Here is a 17,287-nt window from a genome sequence, read left to right on the forward strand (position 1 = left end):
GCAGGCTAGCAGCGAGACCCTTTCGAGTCAGGCAGCATAGCTCTGCTGGCTTTTGAAAAGGTGTGTCCAGAGGGAAGTGAGCTGCACCTTGGACCACACTAGGTCAGTATGTAGGTGTCTGGGACAGAATGCCCCGCCCCAGCCCTTGCGGCTCGCCGCGGCTCTACGCGTCCGGCCTGCAGCAGCCCACCTCTGCCTCTCCTCACTCGGGTCACGTGCAGGAAGCTCGCCCCAGGTGGGTCTCCTCATTGCAGGTGCAAGCCCTTTGCCTCTGCAGCCTTAGCTTCCCAGCGGCCCTGCCAGCCTTGCCCGCCCTGGGTCACTCAGTCTCAGCCTGCAGAGTCCTCCTCATCCTCCCAGATGCACTTGGCCTTGGCCCTCCCCGGGCCCTGCGCACCCTGTCTGCCTTCTGAACAGCTGGGTCTGGAACAGTGGCACTCTCTGCTTCCGTGTCAGCCTCTCCAACGGGACTCACAGCTTCTCCTGTCCAGGAGCTTGCACGTTCATCTCAGGCAGCCGGGTCTGCGCCCTGCGGCCTCTGCCAGGGAGCCCCTCTTCCGGCAGCACCCAGAGGCTGCCAGGGTCCACTCACGAGGCAGCCCTCACTGCTCTCAAGTGGTCCCATGTGTTCCGTTCAGCTTCCCGAGAAGAGGACAAGCCTCCCCCCGCTTAGATTAACATGTGGGGAGCTGACACCCCGTGCCAAGCATGGCCTTGTCCCTGGGCTGCACAGATGAGTGACTCCAGTCTGCAGGCCCTTTGCACACCCCTGTGCAGTGGGCTGACAACCCTCTGTGCCGCTGGCTTACCAATTGGTTCTTTTTTTGCCCCTAAGAGCTGTTCAGAACCGCAGCCAGATGAAGGAGGCTCATGCAGCCAGGTCGAAGTGCACAGCCACCTTCCCACCCACCTGGTGCCGGCCACACAGTGGGGATCATGAATTTCTGAGCCACATGAACACCACGACACAGTAGCAAAGTGGGGGGATTTGTGCCCAGGACCTAGGACCTCTGGCTCCTCTGGGCAGGCACCCCACTGGCCCATCACAGCTCCCTGCACCAAAGAGAACTCTGGGTCAGGAGAGGCTCGAGCGCTGAGGCCGAGCCCGGGGAGGAGAGTGTCTGTGCTCTCTCGGGCCCTTCCCCAGCCACAGGGGACAGGAGCAGGCTTTGCCACTGAGCAACTTCCAGCAGTAACCCAGCCACATCTCCCAAAATGACTCACGGGGACCAGGCTCCTGTGCCCAACACTGCCCTGAGGCCTCGGGTGCCCTGGCAGGAGAGGCAGTAGGCTCCAAAGGTGAGGGCCCTGTGCTGCCTTCCCATTCCACCCCGGCCACCCAGCCAGCCTCAGACACAGAACAGAGTGGGCCTGAGGCTGGGACAGGGGTCCCAGGAGTAAGAGGAAAGGGCCCGAAGATGGACAGTGATGGCCTTCAGGTCCCAGGAGACCTATAGCAGTGATGGCGAACCTATGACACGTGTGTCAGAGGTGACACGCGAACTCATTTTTTTGGTTGATTTTCCTGTTAAATGGCATTTAAATATATAAAATAAATATCAAAAATATAAGTCTTTGTTTTACTGTGGTTGCAAATATCAAAAAATTTCTGTGTGTGACACGGCACCAGAGTTAAGTTAGGGTTTTTCAAAATGCTGACACGCTGAGCTCAAAAGGTTCGCCATCACTGACCTATAGCAATGAGCCGGGTGGAACACCAGGACGCGGCTCACTCAGATATATTCTGGGAAAGGTCTCTCTCTCCCTCTCCTGTCCTCAGTTTCCTCAGGCTGAGAAAGGGCAGTGGAGGTGCCCTCTAAGAGTCTACTAGCTCCCTACACGCCCTCTGTCCCAGCGACGTGGGCTTTCGCCGGCCGGGCCCCTAAATGCGTCTCACCAGTCTGCGTCTCAGGCTTGGCTCCCACCCCGGGTACCTCTGAGCCTACGTAGCTCCTGCCTGTTCGTCAAGACTCCGGTTGAGGAATCCATCTCTGTCCAGAGCGGGAAAGGTTCTTTCCGTCCCTGAGTCCTGATAGCTGCTCAGCCAGCAGGTATGTGGCGATGGGGGCAAAGCTGTCATCTCTCCTGAGCTCTAAGCTCCCAGGACTGTGTCCTCCATCCGCTTGGTTCCCTCTCCGTAACACTGTGCCTGCCAAGCTCCTTAAGTATCGATCTAACAAACATGTTTTCCCAGACCATTAGGAGGACAGCAATCCATTAATTACCCTTCACTTCCGCAAAAGATCCACACTGCAGTGAGAGAGTCTGGCCAGACATAAAGAACTACCTGCAGTGAAGAGAGACGGGAACTGGGCCACGACTCCACATCCCTAAGACACGTTTAAAGCGAGACCTACAGCCCCTGCCTTCGCTGTCTGAGCTGCCTTCCTGGAGACGGGCTGCAGCCCAGGGGTCAAGCCCTGCGGCCCAGGAGGCGCTGCGCTTCTTACAGGCGGTCTCCAGGGACCTCTCTGCAGGCTCCAGCGAGGTGGACTTCTTCCTGCCCAGGTTCATCAGGTTGCTCAGTTTGAGGCCCGCAGAGCACTTCTTCTTCACTGTCGAGATGAGAGAAAAAGCCATCAGCATCGCACACGGCTTAGCCCCAGGCCCTAGAGTAGATGGGGAAAATAGAAGACCCTCCCCACCACAGCTGCCCCTCCCTGCACACGTGTGTGTGCACGCATGCGCACACATACAGACTCTTGCTCCCCACACCAAGATCCACAGCCCAGAGCCAGGGGTCTGTAGATTCAAACACTCAAGAGGGGCACCCCGGCTTCTCCCATGGAATGTTCCAGCACCTGGGCATCTACAGCCTGCATGAGCTCCAAGACCCTTACAACAGGGAGAGCCAACAAGAGGATGAGAGAATATTCTACCCCCAGCAAGTCACGGAACTTCCATTTGGTCATCTCTCCCTTTTCCCTGGATCTGTTAGCTGTTTATAAAGGGGAGGCATGTTGGAAGGAGCTGTTGAAGCGCATTAGGGTTGGGCCACACAGTCTGGGGACCATCCCCTCCCCACCCTGGGCTGAGAGCCATAAGCGTGGGTACCATCTTTGGTCTCGGGGACCTCAGGGTGGCCATCTACAGAGCTCCCATACTCCGAGGCGGACAGGTACTTCTCGGATATATCTGCCTGAGGAAGAAAGAGAGACAAGTGGGTGATCCTATCTGAGAATGGTTTCATCAGAGACCACAGTTTAAGAGAAAATAATTCTCTCAGATGTCGGCTAGCGGTCACCCTGGAGTCCAGGCCTCTGGTGAGGCACTGGCTGGGCTGCCCTCTGGGGACCTGCCCTCACCCTCCCTCCCTGAGGTCCCCTGCCCCACCCCAGAGCACCTGTCCCTTGTTCACATGGCTGCTCGCCCTGACATGACAGTGGCCCAGGAGCCCGGGGAGGTGGGGAAGGAGGTGGCATTAGAGTGGGCGTCTGCAGCCGAAGCTGATGTCAGGCGGGGAACCACCAGGCCAGGAGCGTGAGAAAGTCAAGAACTGGCAGCTCCCAACACTTCGGGCTTCAGCGGAGGGCCAGCATGTCTGCACGGGCCAGAGCATGACCTGAATCCCGCTGGCGCATTCTCCAGCTGAGGGGGTGCTCCGGGAGCCCACTACGCATGTGCATAAAATAGATGGCACCCCCCCCCCCCGCCCCGTGGGCATTCCTGGAGCTGCTGGGGAGCTAGAGGTCGTCCCTACAGGAGTGGCGTGGCTGCTGCTGCTAGAACAGGAAGCATCTTGCTTGGTTGGTGTAGGTTAGTGGTTGAGTGTCGACCTATGAACCAGGAGGTCATGGTTTGATTCCCGGTCAGGGCACATGCCCGGGTTGTGGGCTCAATCCCCGGGCGGGTGTGTGTGTGCAGGAGGCGGCCAATCAATGATTCTCTCTCATCAATGATGTTTCTAGCTCTCCTCCCTTCCTCTCTGAAATCAATAAAATGTATTTTAAAAAACAAACAGGAAGTAGTATCAGATTATTCCAATCAAGCTGCGTCTAGAACCACTTACCCCAGACTCTGCAAAGTAAACCGTGGGACTCCCAGCCGCTGGGACCAGCCTTAGGGCAGGGCCAGGGCAGGACCTGCCGGCCAGGTCTTAGGGACTGAGCTCACTTCTCACCCCACGTGAAGAACGCCCACGCCTACTCTGGCTTTGTTTCTTGTCCGTGACCAAGGAACGAGAGACAACGGCCACAGCCCTTCCTCAGTCCCTCCTCCCTGCTCAAGGCCTCGACTTCCCTCCTGTTCAGGGGTGGGGACCCCACGATGAGACGCAGTGACCCTCTGCCTGCGCTGTGCATGCCCAGGCTGCAGGGCGCCAACCTGCACGTACTCGGGGCCATGAAATGTCACCCCACGGGCGAGGCCTCCCCGTTGGTCAGCACCCAGCGCAACTTCCTCGACTTTGACCCTTCAGCAGGGGCTCCGCAGCTCCATGCAAATGAGCACCAGGACTCTGTGGTTCAGTGCCCCAGGCCCCGGACCTCTGCTGGGGGTCAGCGGGCAAAAGAGCTTCGAGAAACAAGCCTCGCTGCTGAGGCGTGGGGGGCAGAGTGCCTCTGTCCCTGCAGAGCTCCCCCCCTGCTGCCCAGCGAAGCGAGAAAGTAGTTTAGGTCGGTCCACGTCACCAGTTTCCCTGCCACGCAGAAGCCACAGCCCGTAGCCAAGCCTTGCCGGTTTCTTGTTGATTAGGCTGAAAGTGGAAACAAAGCTTCCCGTTTTATACTTTAATTTTTATGGAGATAAATGGAATTGAATTCTTACCTTCTGACAGCTCAGGCGCTGGGCCTCAGGGGAGTACTGGTTTCCCTCGGCCGCACCGTCTGAAGGCAGGCCGCTCACCTCCTGGATGACCTGAGGGAGAGGGAGAGGGAGCCGTCAGCGGGGGCCCAGGCCCCCAAGTCCTTCTGGCCCACCCTGAATGCACAGACGGAAGCTGGAGCCCCTTGGGGTCAGGAGAGAGTGGGTGCAGGTGAGGGAGAAGATGCATGATTGCCCCAGGACACAGAACCACCGCACTCCCAACACCTGGCCCACGTGTGGCCTGGGGACCAAGCCGGGCAGGCTGCGATGGGGGTGAGGGCGGGCGGTTCCTCAGGCCCTCTCTCCTGCAGGCCCCCACGTGTTTTGGGGATGGACAGGGCTGGGGGCGGGGGTTTTTACAATCAAGCCCGCAGACGGCCATGGCAGACAGCCCTCCGCTCTGCGGGCCTGAGCTGAGGACACGCAGGTCAACGCTAAGCAGCACCCCGTGCCCAGAGCCGGGGCCAGGTAGGGGACTACCACAGGGTGACCACCAGGGTAGCCACAAACATGCTGCCCAGCCGGAAGCCCTTAGGAGCCGTGGACTTAGCAAGAGTGATTTCAAAGACCCTCCTTTTTCCGTCTCCGCCGAGAGCAGTTTATGAAAAGGGGTTAAAATCAGAAAAGCCAAAGAACAAAAGGCGAAACAGCTCTGGGATGGAGAAACTTAAGGCCTTTCTCATTCCTGACACTGACCTTGGGTCTGAGCCTCAGTCACCACATCTGTAAGATGGGACAATACCAAGCCACGGGCAGCTGTGGGGTCTGGCGTGTAAAGTGCCCAGGACAGGAGAGGCACGTTCATTGCCACCCGTGTTAGGCGGGGTTTGGGGTGGGGGGGATGGGAGGAGGACCTGCCCAGGGGAAACATGCTAAGCCGGGTGTCCAGGCCCCGGGGCGTGCGGATTCCACTGCTCTGGGACAGTTGCGCTCTGTGCCTTCCTTTTCTGGAACTCTGTCCCATATCAGCATCTCCCATTTGCTGTCATATATCTGTCCCATCTGGCGGGCACAGGTGTCATGCAGAGTTGAGAGGGAGGCCGGGGCAGGCAGGTAGATTTGGCAAAACAGATGCGTCTGGTCCAGGGCCCCTTGGACAGGCTGACCAGCCCCGCCCAACTGCAGGTGTGTACAGCTGCTCAAGAGCCAGGCCCTCGTGGCCAAGTCCACCTCTGCACTCATCGGACCAGGGAGGACAGGGCCTGTCTGTGAAGGCCGACAGCGGCTGTGTCTTCTCAGTGTTCTTATCTTTAAACCACCAGCAGAGTGGGGGGGGAGGGCAGGGGTCTCAGGAAGAGGGTGCGAGCTGGGGAGGGAGGCTGGAGTCAGGGGAAGGACCAATGGGGCTGAGGTGGCAGAGGAACAGCGCCGAGAACTGGAGCAAGAGCAGCGTGTGCGTGCAGGTGTGTGTCCGTGTAAATGTCTGTGTGTGCGTGTGCATGCATTTGTGCATGTGTACAGATGGGGGTGGAGGGCTGACAGAATGCTCCTGCTTTGGAAATGCATCAACGTGGCTGTAATCGAGGAGGGGTTCGGGGTAGGGGTAAGGAGGGTGAGGGCCTCTCTGGCCTCACCATGGACCATGGAACCTGCTGGGTTTGGAGCTCCCTCTGCAACTGTGGCCCCTTCTCAGAACAAACCTTACACCGTCTGGGATGGTCCAGCTCATCTGTGATATGGGGCAGGCAGGCCCCTCCCAGGTGCTCCACTGCGGGGGCCACATCACGGTAAGTGTAGGCAGAACACAGGACCGTGGTCAGACGGTTCTGGGTTGGAAACCAGATGCTGCCACTCACTTGCCAGGTGACCTTGCTTGGTCACTTCCTCCCTCAGCCCTAATCGCCATTCCAAAATGGGGGCGTTAACGTGGCCCGGCTCCCTGCCCTGTGGTTAAACTGGTTAAAAGTGCATGGACGCTGGTAAGTGCTTACAAGTGGCAGCCGCATCTGTTAATACGGAGGCTGGTGATGCCTCCCTGGGGGCCAGAAAACAAGATGATTTCAACCAGAGCCCAATCCAGGCGGCCGAGAGGATGTCAGCCCCGCAGCCGAGTCTGTGATCCACATCCCTTAGACCAGTGTTCGGCAAACTGCGGCTCGCGAGCCACATGCGGCTCTTTGGCCCCTTGAGTGTGGCTCTTTCGCAAAATACCGACTTCTGCATAGAGGCCACGAAGTTTCAATAGCACTGTACGTGCGCGCCCGCATGTGGTATTTTGTGGAAGCGCCACACTCAAGGGGCCAAAGAGCCGCATGTGGCTCGCGAGCCGCAGTTTGCTGACCACGGCCTTAGACCAACGGTTCTCAACCTGTGGGTCGCGACCCCTTTGGCGGTCAAACGACCCTTTCACAGGGGTCGCCTAAAACCATCCTGCATATCAGATATTTACATGACGATTCATTACAGTAGCAACATGACAGTTATGAAGTAGCAACGAAAATAATTTCATGGTTGGGTCACAACATGAGGAACTGTATTTAAAGGGCCAGAAGGTTGAGAACCACTGCCTTAGACCGATGGCTGCCACTCAGCACGCAGGCGCCCTGGGAGCTGGGTCACAGACCCCTGGCCCCCGGCAGCACCCATCCCTCTGGGGAGAGCCGGGAGCTGCAGGGCTGCTCACCCTCAGCCACTGCTCCGCCTGGTCCTTGCTCTGCAGGCCCAGGACGATGACGTCGGCGTTCATCGGCGTGATCTTCAGCTTGTGCTCCTTCTTCCGCACTTGCTTCTCCTTGTGTACGACGCTGCTGCCCAGCAAGTTCACGTCCAGCTGAGGGCTGTGGTCCTTGGAGGATTTGTAACACTGGGAGGAAAGAGACGAGATGCTGCTTGGCCAGGGTGCTAGGCCTCACCGGAGTCTGCAGAGGAGGGGCCGCCGGGCATGGCAGGACCGCTGAGACCTGGGTTCTGCCAATAAAACCGAAGGACCAGGTACCCTGCGCAAGTGCAGAACCGTAACCTCAAACAGCGGCAACTCGGTCTGAGCATCAGACCAGCCGGCTGTCTCCCTGCCTCAGCCTCCTCCTCTCTGGCCTCAGCCGGGGGGGAGGGGGGGACGGGGGGGGGGGGGAAGAAGGTCCCTGCTTGTCCTGGCCCTAAAACACAACCTTGGAGGGCGACTCTCACTCAGGGTGGAACACGCTTCTCCCACTTCTCCACCGCCGCATTGCCTGCTCAGCTCCCCCAGTCCGGGGGCCGTGGGGAATGAAGACTAAGTTTTTCCTTCCTTGGTTAGGAAGATGACATCATTAGTAAGAAAAGAAAGGGGCTTTCGCCTGGCTGGTGTGGCTCAGTGATTGACCATCGACCTATGAACCAGGAGGTCAGCTCGATTCCCGGTCGGGACACATGCCTGGGTTGTGGGTTCGGTCCCCAGTGTGGGGCATGCAGGAGGCAGCAATGAATGATTCTCCCTCATCACTGATGTTTCGATCTCTCCTTCTCCCTTCCTCTCTGAAATCAATAAAAATATATTAAAAAGGGGAAAAAAAGCAAGAAAGGCACTTTCTCCTCCTGCCAGAGAAAATTCTGTGCCGCTCAGTTTCTCATTTGTACAAGGGGGGTCCTCCCAGGATCACCCGTCGGACCGTCTGCACAGGGCAGGGCACGCGATGAAGAAAGGGTGCTTATAACGATGCCCTGGAACTTCAAATCAGGACCAAAAAATGAATTTTAAATAACAGGAAACCGGGCTGTGTTCAGGATAATATCCTTTGATTCCTTTATGAGTCTTTCTTATGATCATGAATTCAAAATACTGTGACTTCTGAGGAGACACCTAACCTGTGATTTTCATGCTGCACAGACAAATGCAGCAGTCAGGACTGGGGCTGGGCTGGGCTGGGCTAGGGGAGCCCTGACAGGGCAGCAGCCCCACCCACAACCCCCAGTGCCCAGGATGGGCGGAAGCATGGGCCCTCGGGCCGGGGAACAGAAAGGTCCCTGACAAAAATGGGGATGGGATGGGATGGGTGTGGTCATCTTAGTCCCCCTTTGAGAGTTTGATGAAAACCATTAGACTTTCTAGTTCAGAAAAAGTACGTTCTTAGAAGCTTGATCAGGTTCAGGTTTAATTATTTTGGGGGCAGTAATAAACCATAAAAACGAATTTTAAAAAAAAGAGCATTCAGCCCAGCTGGTGTGGCTCAGTGGTTCAACTTCGACCTATGAGCCAGGAGGTCACGGTTTGATTCCCGGTCAGGGCACATGCCTGGGTTGTGGGCTCGATCCCCAGTGTGGGGCGTGCAGGAGGCAGCCGATCGATGATTCTCATCATTGATGTTTCTCTCCCTCTCCCTCTCTGAAATCAATAAAAATATATTTTAAAAACAAACATTCATGCATGCATGCAAAGTTCTACATACAACTCCAGGTTAGGGAGAGGTAAAAATCTGGCAGAAAGGGGTCTGACCACCTGGTATTAGGGACCACCCCCCCACCCCTAAAAAGAGAGAGAAGACCAGAACGCGACCTGAGACCACTGACCAGGAGTCGGGTGTCCCTGATGACGCAGAGCTGCTTGGCCCACTGCCCCAGCCACTTCTTGCGCCACAGGAAGGCGCAGATGCGGGCGTCGCGCATCAGCTCGATGCTGGCCTCGGGCGAGGGCCACTGGTAGGGGGCCGACTTGCCCTTGCTGCCTTCATCCTCGTCGTAGGACTCGTAGGAGCTGCTCACGGCCTCTCCATCCTCTGCAAGGCACACCCACTAGGTCACACCCCCGAGTCCCCGCCGGGCAGGGCAGGGGATGCTCCCGAACATGCTGGTTTGGTCAGGAGGGAGGGCAGCAGGCAGCAGGTGGGAGCAGCCACTGGCCCCCGGCCCCCACCCTCCCGCCTCTCTTTTGCCCTTGAACCAGCCCCACGGCTGCTGCCCACAGACCAGGCAGTTTCCCGGCCCAACCCCGCTGGGCAAGGCGGCTTGGGTGCTGCCTCTGGCCACACAGACAAATAACTTCAAACCAGAGTCCTTCCCTCTGCCTCCTCACGTCCTGCCATCTCGGACTCCAGAGAAACCTGACGGGACACCTCCCTCCGACGGGCCTCTGCCTGTGGAGACGGCCAGCTCCCCACTCGGGACCTCTGTCTCTTCCTCTGTGCGGTGGGACCTTCCTGACCCGCACTCAGTCATCTAAGTGGCCGGGAGGGAGGGGTCGCCCCCTGAGCCCAGAGCCGGGCACATGGCAAGCCTCCGACAGCTGCCTGCCCCGTCCCTGGTTCTATCCTGGGGGCAGGGAGGTGATGTGGCTTCTGGGGAAGAAAGGGCAAAATACAAAACCGGGGCAGGAAATGCTTTCTGGGGAAGGGCCATCTTGCCATTCCGCAGTGCCCCCTCCTAATCATGACCTTAAAAAAACAAACCATCCTCATCCTCCACAGACCGCATTCTCTTTCCTGGCCACTGACACTGCCCAGCACAAGCCTAGCTCCTCCTACTTATCCCCAACCCATACGCTTCCGCCCCTCTGTCAACGAGCCAACCTCACATTTTCCTTCTGTTCGAAAGGATCCCAAAACTCATCAAACGCAAACTGGACCCAAATCTACGCACACTCCGCACATCTCAGTGTCTGCCCCCCCACACTCTGCAAAATTTGCTCTATTCTCCCAGCCTCGCTGTGCTATTCAAGGCCAACGAAAACTAGATGAAGAAAAATAAATAAATCAGTTAACATCCCCCAAAAAACAAAACTCGGAGAACACCAGGATCCCTGGTCCAATGCCTAGCTCAGCACAGGAATCCTATTGCAACCCTGACGCTGCTGCAGCCTCTGCTTGAATTCCCCAGTGGACAGGGAGCTCACTACCTTACAACTGCTTCCATTACTGAGCAGCCCTAACGGAAGTGGGCCCCTCATCTCTTTCCCTGTGACCGCGACAGACATATTCTGTGTCCTTGAGTCAGGATGGGAGAGGCCTCCTTCCCATGAGAGACCCCTCATGGGCCCCTTGTCTTCCGTCCCCCCCAGGAACCCCCTCCGTTATCTGCACAGCCGGGCTCTTGAACACTAAGAACACAGGCCGCATTTGAATTTTATTATAGGAAACGAATGAGCCCACTGCCATTGTTCTTCTAGCCACAATACCAATGAAAATGTGCTTTAGGTTATTTTACCCTTTCTAAAAATAACCCTCTGAGTCTTTTCACATCAGTTTTCTTTAAAAGCAGTGCGGTACTACTTCCCTTCGTGGCTTAACACAGATGTTGCACAGTTCATGGTTTTACACCTGTTAAATAAGCAAGGATTGAAAACAGCGGCGCCTCCCCGCGAGGGACCCTGAGCTCGCCTATGGCTGGTGGCAACGTGCATTAACCCAAGCCTCTCAGAGAACAGTCTGTCAGCCTGTTGTTTCAAGAGCCATAAAAACACCCACACCCTTTGACCCAATAATCCCGGTCCTGGGAGTTTATCCTGGGAAGCTAGTTTTTTAAAAAGGAAGGAAGGGGGGAAGGTTACATGCATTAAGATATTAATTCAAGCAATTTCACAGTCAGCAGGGGGAGAAGGGGGAAGTATGATTTCATCCACTTAGGAGCAGGCATGCAAGTGCAGTCAATGAAAACTACAGACTATTCTGCAACTCAAACTCGAATGCGACAGCCCGAGAAAGCACGCTTACAATTTATGTGCAAATAGATCAGCACTGACAGCAACAGGGGGAATTCACAGTAGGTGACTGGGTCTGCTGGTGGGATGAGGGTGATTTTATTTTGCAAAAGTCCTCATTGTCAGTATTGCAATAAGTGAGATAAGAAGAATCAGGCATTGCCACTGGGACACTCCCGCAGTAACAAAAATTAAGGCGGGAGGCTGCAGAGTTCAGTGTGAAGAGATTGGCCAAGTCCCCTGGCCGTTTTGTGTTTTGGGGGCTGCCCCGTGTGTTCCAGGGAGAAATCTAACACCTGTCCGTCCACCTCCGGGGGGGGGGGGGTAGCTAATTGAGAAAAAAGCATATCATAGTGCCTCATGCTACCTGGAGCAGCTTGGAGGAAGTTTAGGGCGAATGGATTCATTTTATTTCTCCCTAAAGGGCAATCACAGCACCGCCATAAACATAGGATATTCTTAAAACAGACACTTAGCTTCCGGGGCCCGCCCCCGGGCCCACCCCCCCCTTCCCACCGGGGTGAACAGGCGACAGACAGGATGATCAGATAACCTCATCCCCGTTCTGGCTGCCCCCACTGTCCCTGTAACCTGTCTGTGGGGAGAGGGCAGAACAACCAAGAAGCGCCGAGTCCTCCGGCAGCACATACGGATGCCACAGGCAGGGGTCTATGGAGGGGTGGCACCCGGCATGCGGGACCCAGGCGGGAGGACAGGGAGAGGGCAGTGGCCACGCCGGGGGCATGCACCCGCCTCTGGGAGCCAGGCAGCAGGCACGGGGTCACTGGCATCCCCGCTCTGGGGACAAGCAGTACCCAAGGTGATGGTGGCGTAAATGACTCCTTCGGGCACCTGCACCCATCTGGGGACTCCGGTGGAGGGGGCTCTGCCGGAATGACCTGTGTGATGGCCAGAAGCACAGACAGGGGCGAGATGGAGAGAGACAAGGTGAAGAGAGGGACAGGCCACGCGCAGACACCGAGAGAGACCCGGATGAGGCAGAATGGCTGCCGGCCACCAGAAGTTAGTGCTTTCTCATTGCAGGTGTGGGCTTGTTGGGAGAGGCCCCGGCCGACCACGGACCTCCTTTCCCAGCCCCCTCACATCCACAGGCGACTCGTCACCAGGGCGGAGCGTGGGTAGATGTAGTGCGTGTCATTTCTAGCTGGCGCTTCTCAGAAGCACATTGGGGTTTCCCCACGCTCTTTGCAGAGGATTCTGCGGCCTCAGAGGCGGCCGGGCCCACCCTGGCAGGAGCTGGGGAACCCACACTAGCTGCTGACCCCGGATACCACACTGACCCGTCCGTGGGCGAGAGCAGATCGGTGTTGTGTTACCAGGAACTGAAAGGGGGTAACCTGCTACAGCAGCTGTCATTACCCCAACAGGAGACGTCATCCATGAAGGAGCGGGTGTCTTGGGCGAGCAGGACAGACACGACTGTCCCCTGCACGGGCCACCGGCACTCACAGAAGTGCTGCCGGGAGAGAGGAGCCTGACCCGGGGGCAGTGTGGGGACAGTGCTGACAGCAGGACAAGACACCGAGACGCCGGTCTTGCAGGAAGTCAGCGATGTCGCTTGCTGTTGGCCAATGAACTAGAGCAAAGGGCTGATGCCCCGGGCCAGCCCTCCTGCTGTGACCTGCGTGGCCACCGCTCACTCAGGGGTGGGGACCACGGCCAGGAACGAGAGCAGGCCGGGTACGTCACAGGCGGCGCCCCCTCTGCAGGGCAAGCGTGGCCAGTTCTGCCCACGTCACCCTCGGCCCTTGTCCTGGCAGGAGAGGAAGGCCAGCTGGCCTCTTCCCAACCCTCCGGCTGCCCGTGGGATGACTGTCCACCCCCTGCCCCCCGCCCCCATCTTGGCTAAAACCAACATGAACTCACAGCCCAGACACAGACACCAGAAACTCGGCCCTTCTGACCACTTGTTTGCGTCGAGATGTAGTGTCTGCCCCGCAGACAGGCCCCTGGGAGCGTCCGGGAGGCAGGTCCCGGCCGGCACTGGCCACACCCAGGAGAGCACCCCAGGCTTAAGATACCACAGAGGTGAGGTGCCCACCGCGGTGAGTCACTTCTTCCTCCTCCTCCCAGACGCAGCCAGACGGGAGCTACACGCCCACAGCTTCGGCCTGAAATCACAGCTCGGCCGGTGGCTCCAAAACGTCTCACGAGCGCAGAGGGTTCAGGCTACGGGACATCTGCCCACCACGCCGGCCTCGCCGAGGAAAAGAAACTCAGACCAAACAGGCCCTCGCCTCCCACACACAGTTCCTGGGCGGAGGCCGCAGGGGAGCGTGAAGACAGACTGACGCCCCGGCTCCCAGGGCCTGCCCGTCTCATCCCTGGGCCCTTCTCGGTGGAACCAGCAGCGGCCCCTGCAGTTCACTCTCGCAACCAGGGGCCCTCACCTCTTACATCTGCAAACTGCTTTATGCTTTCAAAGACCTTTTGCTTACAAGGGAAGGGGGTACGAAGGAGACAGCTGCCGGGGTCACAACCATCTCTTTCTTCCAGAACCTGGGGGGCCTGTGTTAAAGAATTCCTACATAGCCTGGCCGGCGTGGCTCGGTGGTTGAGTGTCAACTTATGAACCAGGAGGGCACGGTTTGATTCCCGGTCAGGGCACATGCCTGGGTAGCAGGCTCGATCACCAGTGGTGGGCGTGCAGGAGGCAGCCGATCGATGATTCTCACTCATCATTGATGTTTCTATCTCTCTCTCCCTCTCCCTTTCTTTCTGAAATCAATAGAAATATTTTTTTTTAAAAAAAGAATTCCTACACTAAGAGATTGAGAACCTAAAGGCTGTGACTTCCTGACTCCCAGCACACCTTTCTTCCGACACATTTCTGTGCTGAATCCAGGCACATCCAGGTGGGAACACCCAAAGCATCGGGCCCCTAAACCAGCTCGCTGTGGACCAACCCGACCCCTCCTTGCAGGCACGCGGGGGAAGGGGGGGGGGCGGGGCGCGGGGCCTGCAGGTCTCAGCTCCCCACCTGAGCAGAGGCTCAATGCTCTGTGGCCAGTTCTCAGCTTCAGCCACGCCCTCTGGCAAGAGCAGCCCAGGCTGTCCTTGCTGCCAGCACCCATCTGTGCGGGAAGCGGTTTACCCCCACCCCCTCCCGCGTCCCAGGCCTGGCCCCGGGATGTACCATTGACGGACATGTCATACGGCTCAGCCTCTTCATAGTAACCCTCTGGAGACTCGATCTTTGGGATGGAGAGCTGTTTCCGTTCTGGAATCTGGTATGAACAAATAAAACATGTTTCAGATACGATACACGGGCAACAACGCGGAATTAAGCCTTTGGGTGGACAGAGGGGGAGCCCAGAAGAGGAAATGCTCAGTTGGACGTCAAGCGAGTTGGGAGGGAGGACTCTGGCACCGGGACCCCATCCACTGTTTGCACTGCATCCAGTGAGGGCTGTGGGCACGCTGCTCAACCCGCCGAGACCAGCTTTCTCCTCCTCGGAGTGAGGCTCAGACCCCCACCGCACACACCAACTACCCTTACACACGGGACACCCAACACGCAAAGTCCGGAAGGTGTCAGGCTGTGTGTAGCTAAACAGAATATACCTTCTAAAAAGACAAGAACTGCCCAGCCGGTGTTGATCATGGTTGAGTGTTGACCTATGAACCAGGAGGTCACCAGTTCGATTCCCAGTCAAGGCACATGCCTGGGTTGCAGGCTCCATCCCCAGTGTGGGGGCATGCAGGAAGCAGCCTGTCCATGATTCTCTCTCATCATTGATATCTCTCTCTCTCTCTCTCTCTCTCTCTCTCTCTCTCTCTCTCTCTCTCTCTCTGAAATCAATAAAAACATTAAAAAACAAAAATAAGACAAGGACTAATCAGAGGCCCATGGAGGAAAATGACCAGGTTCCTAAGGATTTAGAAACTTTTACCATAACACGTTCAATCATTCATTCAGCAAATACTGGATGGCTCCCGCATATGAGCTGCGCGGGACACACTCCTGCAGTCAGGAAAGCCTTAGCTAGATAGCGAGTGTTCACAGCTCCAGATCAAGTGCATCGTGAACGGTGCTGTAACAGACGAGGCCAAAGTTTGGTGGGAACCAGGAGGGTGTGAGGAACATTCAGGACCAAGGAAGGATGCCCAGAGGACGGGACCTTGGAGCTGCGTCTCAAAGACAACCCCGAGGTTCGTAGGTGGCATTGGGGTGGAATGTGCACCAGTGGAAGAGAGCCACCTCGTTACACTGACACGATGGCCCATTTCAGAGGTCAAAGGAGCAAGAGATCCTAATGTCCGAGGTTAGGGATAGAGAACTATTCTTATCATCATCATGAAGATTAGGAACATGAAGTGAAGATGCAGAGAGATGTGCCTTCAAAACCTGCCTGCAGCGTCACAGGAAGGGACGGGAGAAGGCCACCGGCTCCGCAGGATTGGCCAGAGGTCGGCAAACTTTTTCGGTAAAGGGCCAAACGGAGAGCACTTTCGGGGTTTGCGGGGTCTCTGATCTCAGCCCGTCAAGCCAGCTGATGCAGTGCAAGAGCCCCGCAGATGAGGCAAAGCTCACCAAGTGTGGCTGCGCTCCGGTAAAACGCCTCACGGAAAAGCAGGTGGCTGCGGATTGGGCCGGTTCTGATAGAGATCAGGGCTGAAGCTGGTGGCCTGGGGTGGCCCGGTGTGGCCCGATGGCCTGGGGTGGCCCAATGGCCTGGGGAGGCCCTGCACTTCTGAGCAACCTGCCCCAGAGAGCCCTGTGGGAGGCTCCTGGGTGGGGCTGGTGCATCTGGCCAGGCCCAGCTCTGCAGACTGACGGTGGTGATGTCCTTAATGAAATGGCCGCCCACCCAGAGCAGCTCACTTACTGTAAAACCAACAGTGATGCGTGTGGGGGCCCCTGGGGAAGGGGGGGGCGGGGGGGAAGTGGCGGTGCTGGCCAGGGCACCAACGGTGTCAGCGCACATCTGTTTCTCCCCCAGTGACCACAGCCCCTGGCGGTGCAGCCAGTGGCCTGAAGTGCCACCGCGGCCTGAGTCACTGGCCACACCCACGAGGCTGCTCTAGGCCCCTGGCTGACCCTTCCATTGCTGGTCGGGCCTGCTGTGCACTGACTCTGGGGGAGGGGGGTGGCGGATGGAAGGTGACCCAGCCATCAGAGAGAGAATCAGGATATCCTGGCCCGGCCACAGGCACGAGGACCCCAAAGCCCAGGCAGACTCCAGCTTCTAAAACAGCCACTCGCAAGCCTGGGGCCGGCAAGCCACCACGGCACCCCGAAGCTCCGGGGTCAGGGTGGGAAGGGCGAGGCTTTCTCTGTCTGAAGAAGAGAGGTCACAGGGTCACTCCAAGCTCATGCTCCCCAACTGCTGCTGCTGCTCAGGTCCTCCCCCTTCCTCCTCCACTCCCCTCTTCCTCCCCCTCCTTTTCCTCCTCCTACCCACTCCTACCTCCCTCCTCCTGCTCCCCTCCTCCTCCACCCCCCTCTTCCTCCCACTCCTTCTCCTTCTCTTCCCTCAGAGCCACAGCTGCTCCCCACTCTGCCCTGACGCCATTCCTCTGGGGGCCTTGGACTAAGAGTTATGGCTCCTTGAGCCAGACTTGACCAGGGAGGCAGCCTGAGGGAGAGCAGGCGCGTGCGTGCGCGTGTGTGCAGGGAGGGGTAAGAACCCCGACTACGTCGGCCCCTCCCTTTCTCACCGCACATCCAGAAGCTCCCAGGGGTGGGGTTGGGGGTGCCCAGGACAGAACTGGGGGAGACCTAGGAAAGGGAGCTGCAGTCAGCACCCCTTGTCCTTCTCAGCAGAGAAATTCCACGAGGAGGGAGGACGGTAAGGCCAGCTGTCCGCTGGAAGTCTCCCCGGGGCCTGGAGCATGTCCACTGGAACCATTCCC

The 17,287-nt window shown here is 57.6% G+C and overlaps 1 protein-coding gene across 17 annotated transcripts in view; it reads right to left on the reverse strand.

Moving 5' to 3' along the window:
- The window catches only part of AFAP1L2 (actin filament associated protein 1 like 2), an 87,021-nt gene that overhangs the window by 7,307 nt on the left and 62,427 nt on the right, over positions 1-17,287 (reverse strand). For 10 of the 17 annotated variants that reach the window (XM_059661486.1, XM_059661492.1, XM_059661488.1 and 7 more), the window contains 7 exons: positions 14,568-14,658; positions 12,226-12,309; positions 9,289-9,494; positions 7,427-7,606; positions 4,765-4,854; positions 3,055-3,139; positions 2,358-2,555 (listed from right to left, as the gene is read on the reverse strand). In XM_059661486.1, coding sequence (XP_059517469.1) covers positions 2,358-2,555; positions 3,055-3,139; positions 4,765-4,854; positions 7,427-7,606; positions 9,289-9,494; positions 12,226-12,309; positions 14,568-14,658 — 934 coding nt within the window. The remainder of the gene's footprint in view (positions 1-2,357; positions 2,556-3,054; positions 3,140-4,764; positions 4,855-7,426; positions 7,607-9,288; positions 9,495-12,225; positions 12,310-14,567; positions 14,659-17,287) is intronic. The other 7 variants (XM_059661493.1, XM_059661498.1, XM_059661497.1 and 4 more) reach the window with 3 other exon arrangements.

Source organism: Myotis daubentonii, chromosome 13, assembly GCF_963259705.1.
Source record: "Myotis daubentonii chromosome 13, mMyoDau2.1, whole genome shotgun sequence".
NCBI lineage: Eukaryota > Metazoa > Chordata > Mammalia > Chiroptera > Vespertilionidae > Myotis > Myotis daubentonii.